The sequence below is a fragment of the Sinocyclocheilus grahami genome, unplaced genomic scaffold, assembly GCF_001515645.1.
Source record: "Sinocyclocheilus grahami isolate Dianchi unplaced genomic scaffold, SAMN03320097.WGS_v1.1 scaffold368.1, whole genome shotgun sequence".
Lineage (NCBI taxonomy): Eukaryota > Metazoa > Chordata > Actinopteri > Cypriniformes > Cyprinidae > Sinocyclocheilus > Sinocyclocheilus grahami.
In genome coordinates, this window is record NW_015505547.1 from 527,075 (window position 1) to 536,901 (window position 9,827).

General features: G+C 37.0%; 1 protein-coding gene across 1 annotated transcript in view; it reads left to right on the forward strand.

The window, feature by feature from the left end:
• Window positions 1-9,827, forward strand: part of LOC107549303 (membrane-associated guanylate kinase, WW and PDZ domain-containing protein 3-like) — a 124,594-nt gene that overhangs the window by 104,800 nt on the left and 9,967 nt on the right. Inside the window, exons 5-8 of the mRNA XM_016230343.1 lie at window positions 4,461-4,518; window positions 4,612-4,724; window positions 7,305-7,499; window positions 8,531-9,151. Coding sequence (XP_016085829.1) covers window positions 4,461-4,518; window positions 4,612-4,724; window positions 7,305-7,499; window positions 8,531-9,151 — 987 coding nt within the window. The remainder of the gene's footprint in view (window positions 1-4,460; window positions 4,519-4,611; window positions 4,725-7,304; window positions 7,500-8,530; window positions 9,152-9,827) is intronic.

Sequence of the window (9,827 nt, forward strand, 5' to 3'; positions counted from 1 at the left end):
ATGTACTATTGTATTTCCCTTTAATACCATGGGACCGCTACAGTACCCTTGTTTAATCTTTCTGCTTGCCTTCTTATAATCTCCTTATACTCATCTTGGAAGTAAACACTTTAAAACAACTCTTGACACAGTTGTTGTTTCCTGCGATGTATTGGTATATTAATTAAAAGCTGTTGTGTTTGTATAGTCATGTTTGACTACTGGGACTGATGAGGTCTTCCCTCCCAGCCTTGGCAAAAGCCAGTGGAGAGGGAATAGTTGTTGAATATTCGCTGAAGTAAGTAATCCCTTGGCTCATGTTAAAAGAGACGTTTAATGGGGAGTGTCCTTGCCGCAGAATAGTGTCATATTTGCTTTAAAGGCTTCTGCCACTTCAAGTGTGTTTAAAGAGTGGGAAAATGGCATCAAAATTAGTTATCATGCATGCACATGCATACTTACTGCTGTTACATACAAACACAGACAGCAGCTGTTACCACGGGCATTTCTTCCTGTGCTGCGGAAATAAAGTACAATGCTGTAGCCTTTTTTATATTTATATTACTGCATTAAATTATGTACATTTACTCAAAATATTCAGATGATATGTAGGTCCATGCAGAATCCATCAGATTAGAACTTGCAATTTTATAAATTAGTGACGTTTGATAAGACACCTCAGAATCCTGTTGCATGCTATAATAGCCAAGTCAAAATTTACTTGTATAGGGCTTTTCACAATACACATTGTTTCAAAGCAGCTTTACAGAAAAGCTTGATGTTAATGTTTATAATATCTTAAAGGAACACTCCTCTATTTTTGAAAATAGGCTCATTTTTCAACTCCCCTAGAGTTAAACAGTTGAGTTTTACCGTTTTCGAATCCATTCAGCCAATCTCCGGGTCTGGCGGTAGCACTTTTAGCTGTAGCTTAGCATAGATCATTGAATCTGATTAGACCGTTACCATCTCGCTCAAAAATGAACGAAGAGTATCGATATTTTTCCTATTTAAAACTTGACTCTTCTGTAGTTACATCGTGTACTAAGACCGACGGAAAATGAAAAGTTGCGATTTTCTAGGCCAATATGGCTAGGAACTATACTCTCATTCTGGCGTAATAATCAAGGAACTTTGCTGCCGTACCATGGGTGCAGCAGGCTTAATGATATTACGCAGTGCCTGAAAATAGTCCCCAGCTAGGTAACTTCCAACGTGACCGGCACTAAGTTTGTGTAGTTGGTTATGTTGATGGAAGTTAGCCTATTTTCAGGCACTGCGGATTATTACGCCAGAATGAGAGTATAGTTCCTAGCCATATCGGCCTAGAAAATCGCAACTTTAAATTTTCCGTCGGTCTTAGTACGCGATGTAACTACAGAAGAGTCAAGTTTTAAATAGGAAAAATCAGTTATTTATTCAGTTATGTAATTTTCAGTTACATGTGCATATTCAAAACTTGTTGCATCACTTTCAGTTACAAGATAGGCTACTATTTGTGTTTAATCATGTACATGATCATATTTTATCATGAGATTACAGCGCTATGGTTAATAATTTTGATAAAAAGTGTAAATTACAAATATATTTTACATTATTTATAAAATCTATTTGTAAATTCTGTAAATAATGCTTAACATTAATATTATCCATTACAGACGTTTTTTTGTGGTTACTTTGAACCCGTGGCTTTATACACTACCTTTGGAACCGCATGTGTCTTGATGATTTTTTGTTGTTGTTGTTGTCACATTACTTAACACCATCTGATTTGACACACTGTATATCACAGAATATTGTTTTTGTGTTTATTATTGTTTCATACCACTGAATGTCATGTGGGATTTGATGCACTATTCACAATACCACAGGATATTCTTTTGTTTTCTTGTGTTTTGTTTTGCATTTATTATTTTTTATTGCTGGAGGTTCTTAAAGTAATATTTTGACGCGGTTGTTATATGCAAAGACATTACAGTATATGCAAATTCCGGTTAAAGAGTTACAGAACGATCTCATATCGCATAATCTTATTAAATGTTTATCTCCTGAACTGCATCTTTCTTTACCATGCTATTTAGCTCCAATCCCGGCGTGCAGTCAGTTTCACTGGTTAAGGTTAGGGTCAGGTGGGGTAGGTTTAGGGGTTAGCATTTTTTGTAGCATAATGTAGGAAATCAAAACTTTAATTGACACAACCAATAAAATCTTTAGAGTCAGCTGTGGGGCGGAGTTTGCACTGAAGTGGATTGGGGGAAAAAGTTGCGCATGCTTGTCATGTGCCTGTCAGTCAGAAGGTGCAATCAACTTGAAGCACGGCTACAGACGGCAGTCAACGAGAGTAGCCGCTTGCAGTCGGGGGCGGAGGTGAAAACGGACATGTCAAGCCGGACACTTTCTGCTCCCGTTAGTGACACTCATGCAGTGTTTGCATACTCTATCACAGATGAAGTGAATTAAATGCAGTATTTGTCAAATACACAGACGTTTCAGAAACGTTTTCATGAGCAAACTAAAAAACCCTTTTTATATACTGCTTAATACAACGCCATCTTTTTCAAGAATAAAGTTCAACATTATCATATACTATTTAAAGGGGTAGCATTTTTTGTAGCATAATGTAGGAAATCAAAACTTTAATTGACACAACCAATAAAATCTTTAGAATCAGCTGTGGGGCGGAGTTTGCACTGAAGTGGATTGGGGGAAAAAGTTGCGCATGCGTGTCACGTGCCTGTCTGTCAATGGGAGGAAGCCACGCCCTATTTTGGAGCTCCCACCCTGTTTTGGAGTTCCCGCCCCCATTTGGAGATCTCCGGGCTGCAGTTATACCCTTCTCTGAGATTGGCTGAATGGATTCGGAAACGGTAAAACTCAACGGTTTATCTCTAGAGGAGTTGGAAAATTAGCCTATTTTCAAAAATAGTAGCGTGTTCCTTTAATATCTTCATGCCTTAGTCGCATTTAGCAGATTAGAGCTGGGCAATAATATAGTTTACATTTTGCAACAACCGATCAGGCATTTGAGATTTGCTATATAGTATATATCACCCAGGCAAATATACTGTATGTGTGTGAATTAAATTGGACATACTTATATATTCAACTTTATATAAAAAGCTAGGAGACTATATAGTTAGTTTCTGAGACTAAATAAATCTGGCAGTTGAGATTTGCTATATAATATGTTTTGCTTTATGTGAGTATTCTGTATTATTGTGGATAAAGCGGGATATAATATATATGTCCAATTTTATATATAGTGATGTGCAATGATAAATTTTACATTTTGTGACAATATAAACAATCAAGCACCTGGGATTATTGTCACCTTACAAGAGTATGTTGTATGTGTGAGGATAAAGTTGGAAATACTGTATATATATATATATATATACAGTGGGTACGGAAAGTATTCAGACCCCCTTAAATTTTTCACTCTTTGTTATATTGCAGCCATTTGCTAAAATCATTTAAGTTCATTTTTTTTCCTCATTAATGTACACACAGCACCCCATATTGACAGAAAACTGTTGCGTGAACAGTTCTTTTTTTTCCTCCTCATTAGTTCATTTGGGCATAATGTATGTACAGCAGAGGGGATACACACATGCACACACAGGAGCTCACACTGCCTGTTTATTTGACTATTTTGTAAACATGACATCTTTTGCACTTTCATATAAAGAAATATGTATTTTGTTTTTTATATTAATACAAAGCAACATAATGTGAATGAAAAAACAGAAAAAACATTTTAATTTTACAAAATAAAATGTATTGAAATGTTATGACACATTAATACACTAGCTTGTTTTGCTTGTTAGGGAAACATTATAAAATATATATTGTATTACATTTGTAAAGTACATCTTAAATACTCTATCCATTAAAACATAATTTTTTAAGAACATATATGATATATTTAAAGCAAAATTAAGTAAGTATTCTATTTGGTCAAAATAATGTAATAAAAAGATATGTTTTATTAAACGTTATTGTAATGTCATGCTGCAGAAAACATAAAAATTAAATAATTGTATTATAATTTAAATGATTTCCTTTTCAAAATGTTGAAAAGTGGTCATTTATTTATTCATTTTTATAATTATTTATATAATTTTTTTCTAAAGTCCATGTATAATGTTTCATATTTTTTTACAGCAAAAACCCAATATTTTTGCATCGAGAGGCTGTCATAATTGCATTTATAATAATTTTTACACCCACTCTCATTTCCTTAGATTAACCAGGCTGCTCAAGTACCTTTGATATTTCTTTATGTAAATAGCTTTGTCATGATTGGCTAACCTTTGAAAGGTTAAAGTGTATTACATGTAAAAAATCAAGGAAATGGATGGTTCTTTGTGATATGACCTCTTTAAAATGTTGCCTGCTGTTGTTAATGATGTTGTTGCAGCCATATGCGTGTGTATGTGGATTTGCATTTAAACACATTGCTCTCATTCCTTCATCATCAGAACTTCCATATGGATGGGAGGAGATTGATGACCCGCAGTACGGCACATACTACGTTGAGTAAGTCCTATGATAGGATTAGATTTGTTTTCTTTACGCTTTGTAAAGTATAGGCTAGCGATATACTTAAAAACTTTCTTTTGTCATCCTCAGTCACATAAACCAGAGAACCCAGTTTGAAAATCCGGTTCTAGAGGCCAAGAGGAAACTCGGTTTGGACACTGCAGTCGCAACGCAGACCCAACAGAGGGCAGCACCTCCTCCAGGTACAAACAAGCACCTCCCTAACTGTGAATTTAAACTGAAGTTATGAGTGTTTAAAGGGAACAGCAAAGACACTCAGCATGTTAGAGTTTCCCGCCAGCAAACACACGGGCTCCTCGCTGGGTGAATGATTGTGTGTGGGGCAAAGAGGGACAGAAAGATAAGATTAAAGAACGGTGAGTCATCTGCCATTCTCAATATGATGAATTAAAGATTCTTCCATTACACTGGATGCATTATAGATGTGTTTGAGCATGTGCGTATATGAGAGAGAGCGAAAAACCCGGGGAAGAGAAGAGTGCTGTTTTAGGGTGGATGGATGGGAGTATAAATGTTATAGAGATTGCTTTGCAGCACATCACAAGCTGCATTAACATAAAAGAGAACATTAGCATCCATCATGCATTCACATTGCCTCTCTTTGATCAGTCCCTCTCTAAAACATGGCTTTACTTCTACACATTCGTTCCGAATTTCTGGAAACAACGACTGCTGTTCATTCAGGCCAGAAAATCCATATCTACTGAAGTGAACAGAGGCTGTCGATGCAGAGATGACAGGAACGGGGAAAATAGATGACATGTGAGTCTGAGGGCTTTGATTGGACAGAGACCGGCATAACAGACCCTGTATTCGGGCATTAAGAGTTGAAGGAAGGACAAGGGGAAAAAGCACATTTTCTTTTGCTTTGCTGAAACACTCAGTTACCATGGCAGTGGTGAGACTGCAGCAAGTTTCATTCATTTAGATATCAAAATCACAAATCGAGTGGCATCTACAGACCCACAATGCTAGAGCTTTCTCAAACACTGGTTCACCAACATGATTTTAGCAGATGGAAGAACTCAGTTGGCCCTGATGTTCACACAGGTGTCCTAGCAGAGTAACCACAGGTGTGACTATGGACATGTGCCACTGACATTTGACAACCACAAAATGTCCAAAAAGTGTGTTGTTTTAGTTTCAAATAGCAGAAAACTGTCTTTTCTCTACTTTGTCCTGTCAAAATGGCAAAATCAATGTTTTGACAGGCCTTCCTCCTGTAATAGGGAGATTCACAGCTGCCATTACAGCACATGCAATCAAAGTGTTCTCTCTAACAGCACGTGCGCACACACACACACACACCCCAAGCTTCCTTTAGCTCAGTGTGATTCTTCTTTTATTGTTCGGTGATATAATAGTTCATTAAAACAGTGTGATTCCCACAGTCTTCTAGACTTCTTTGGTGATTTGTGAACTCTTGAGAGTACAGTATTCCATGGTACACGGTATTCATCTTTTCTGACAGGATGTACAAAAAGGGAATCAGAGCAGTTATGGGCATAAAACACAAACAGTTCCCTCTAAAACTTTCACTTACAGCAGTGGAACATTAGCTGGAAATCTCCACACCCAGTGCTGAGAGAGGGTTTCTGAAGGTTGTCTAATATTGAGAACGTGAGTGTTATCACTCCCTCAGCCCTTTTGGGAACACACAGGATTGCAGTGTATTAGACGAATATGTGAGGATGAGCCGCTGACGATAAATGTTCTCGTCTATGCTGTCAGAGAGAGTTGTTAATGGTTTTATTTACTATGCCAGATGTTTGGAATGATTCGCGGTTTTAATTACATGTCAGTCACACATAGGAAAACATTCCTGTACAATTAAATGATAGTTTCATGGAACATCTATGGAATCTGTGTACATACACATGGATATTATGACTATCTATCTATCTATCTATCTATCTATCTAAAAATATAAAAATAGAGGTTATTAGTGTTTCACATTTTATGCAATCCTTTTTTGCATAATTTCCCCCTTTTGCAAATAATGTAATGGTCTTTACAATAGTGACGCACAGGAAGCATCATCATGGAAAGACAAATGAATCATTTCATCCATTTCCTAATTTTTTTTTACACAAATTGTAGTGAACATTGACTGCACTCTTAAAGCTCAACTGGAAGATTTGAGGATTTTTTTTTATGTTGAAAGTTTATCAATAACTGCAAACCAACATTTTGTCCCAAACAACCTATACTCTACCATATTGCATTTTATTTTAGGCTACGTTTGCAACCCTGTTACCCATTTTTTGAAATATAGTTTTGTCTGTTTAATTTTTTTGTAAATGTTTAATGCTATTATAATTAAATCTATTCAAATAACTAATTCTAAACTATAGAATGTCTCACATGTCACATTTTTTAGTTTGACCGCCTGAGGTTGATGGTCAACCTTTTCTAAAGGTTAGGTCTCTTTTTTTTTTGTCCACGTGTTCAAAAAATGTGCTTCAGACCCTTTTTTGTGTTTCAGGCCCTATTTTGTATCATATTCACAGAAAGTATCCCATAATGTGCTTTGGTTAATGATATCAGGACAGTCTGCTTTTGTGACTTCACACATTATTGATGAATCTGTCATACATTTTGAAAACATATTTATCAGTGAGCATTGTGGTGCAGTTGATGATTGTATATATCGTAAATCTACTGTATCAATGTCTAGTTGTTTACAGTTTTGTCTTTGTGCATATTTATGTGAAGTTATCACAGATGTCTGTCTCTGTCTTCCTCTCCTTCTGACTCTGTAGGGGGAGCTGCTGGTACGCCGGGGTTCTCGCGGGACCCAACCCAGCTGAAGGGGGAGCTGTATCACACGGCTCTCAGGAAGAGCCAGCAGGGCTTTGGTTTCACCATCATTGGTGGAGACCGACCTGATGAGTTCCTGCAGGTGAAGAACGTTCTTGCTGATGGCCCGGCCGCCCAGGACAACAAGATGGCCTCTGGTGAGTGATGCCTAGTTTGGTGAATGGTTTTAAAGGGAACATCCACAATTCACATTAGGGGTAATTAGGAAGCCAGCCTACGAATGACTTAATTATAGATGTCTCGTCACATTAAATGGGATAGGAAAAGAATATTAACATAAAAAGGCTACAGAATAATGGCTTTATTTATTCACCCTCATACTGTTCCAAACCATTTTACTTTTTTTTTTTTCTATGAAACAAAAATTTTGATATTTTGAAGAATCATGCATTTTTTCCATATCATTCTTATTTTAGTATTACTCATACTATCACAGTTTTTTTATTATTATTCTGAAATAGCTTTTGTTTTTACATTTTCGTTTAAATTTTTGTTTATTTTTTTAGTAATTTTGTTTAATGCGCTTAAGTCATTTTTATTAGTTGTTTTTCAATATTGCTATACATTTAAAAAAAAAAAAGTTTTTTAGTTTTAGTTAAGTATAATAACCTGGTTCCATACAGCAACAGTTCATTGTGACCATAGTGGCAAGACATCTAAAGACACATAATAACCCCAAAAAAGACATTTAAGTCATTATTCACTAATAATCTTCCTTTCCATTGAGTTGTTAACTAGAGAGCTGCTGCGGATGATTGAGTGAGTGAACAATCAGTCTGATTCATGAACTGGATCAGCTGATTCAAAAAAAGAAAAAAAAATCAAAGGAATGATTCATTCACTGATCGAGTTCAAAAACACTTGGAATATAGTACACAAGTCACACAAACTGCTTGGTATTTCTTTGTCATTTTTGTATCTTATCAAATGTGTATATAAAAAAGATCTGTGTCAAAATTCTTCAAAGGTTCTCAAAGAAATAATACACGATTGAAATTACATAGTGTAAGGGTGAGTAAATAAGGACAAAAATATTTAATTTTGTCTAAACTATTCCTTTCATCTAGCGTCTTTCAAAAACATAAATGGATTAGAAAAGTTGTTCATCCACTTTGTAATGGTCCTTTTCCTTTCTGATGCTGTCAAATTCCCTCTCTTTTCAACCTAGGTGATGTAATTGTGGAAATCAACGGCACACTTGTCTTAGGCAAGACCCACGCCGACGTGGTCCACATGTTCCAGTGCATCCCAATTAATCAGTACGTTGACATGGTCCTCTGTCGTGGATACTTGCTTCCCCCTGACGTGGACGTGGACAGCGAGGATCTTCCCCCTCCACCTCCACCTCCGACAGGAGAGATCGTAACTGCCGTACCCCTCATCAATGGCCAGCCACTGCTGGTCAAAGGTGACGCCCTTCACGGCTCCTCCCAAGAGCTTCACTACGTAACCACAGATGCCAGTGGGCGGCCGGTGGTCGCTGCTCTTCCAGGAGGCAGCAGCAGCGGTGCCAATGACAGGCCCGAGACGGGGAGGCTGCAGCCGGAGCTGGTGAGCGTGCCAATCGTGAAGGGACCTGGAGGATTTGGCTTCGCCATTGCAGACTGTCCTCTGGGGCAGAAGGTGAAAATGATCCTTGATGAGCAGTGGTGCCGAGGCCTGTTGAAAGGAGACGTGATAAAAGAGATTAACAGGCAGAACGTGCAAACGCTGAGCCACGCGCAGGTGGTGGATATACTGAAGGACCTCCCGGTGGGCAGCGAGGTGAATCTGTTGGTGTTGAGAGGAGGTAAGAGAGCAGGAGGGTGTATGGAACATCGTGCTAATCATTTAGGCCATAAATATACAGAAAAAGCTGAAGGTTTACTATAATTGTCGCTTTGGTCGCTCTTGTGGCATCATTTGCATTCATGTTTGTTCTTGTAGCTCAAACAGTAGAGCATGATGCTTACAACTCTAGAGTTGATTCCCAGGGAATTCATAGCGCTTTTCACAATACAGATCAAAGCAGCTTTAGAGCAAATGCGTGTTTTAATGATCTTTTGGCCTTAATGTCCAGGATATATATATGTATATAGCTTGAATGCAATAGAAAAACCCTGCTAAAAAGACTTTCAAAGACTTTAACTTTGAATAGCATGGAGAGAATATAAATGTGATAATGAATAAGGCTGTCAAACCTTTTAATCCTTTGAGCCTTTGTCAAGCCATTATTCAAAAAGTTTGCAGTTTGTCTTGATAAATCGTCTTTTTCTCATAAAATTACAATTATTGCAGTTTCTTCAGTAAAATATAACTTTCAATACAAATACTGCATCATGTTTAGTACTTTCATTTTAATTCAGTAAAAATTCAGAAAGTGAAAAATTTGTGATTCATGGAAAGAGAACACTTGTGCAGTAAGTCGCTTTCTTATACAGTTTTTTTTTTTTAGTACAAATATCTATGTTCTTAATTCAAGATTT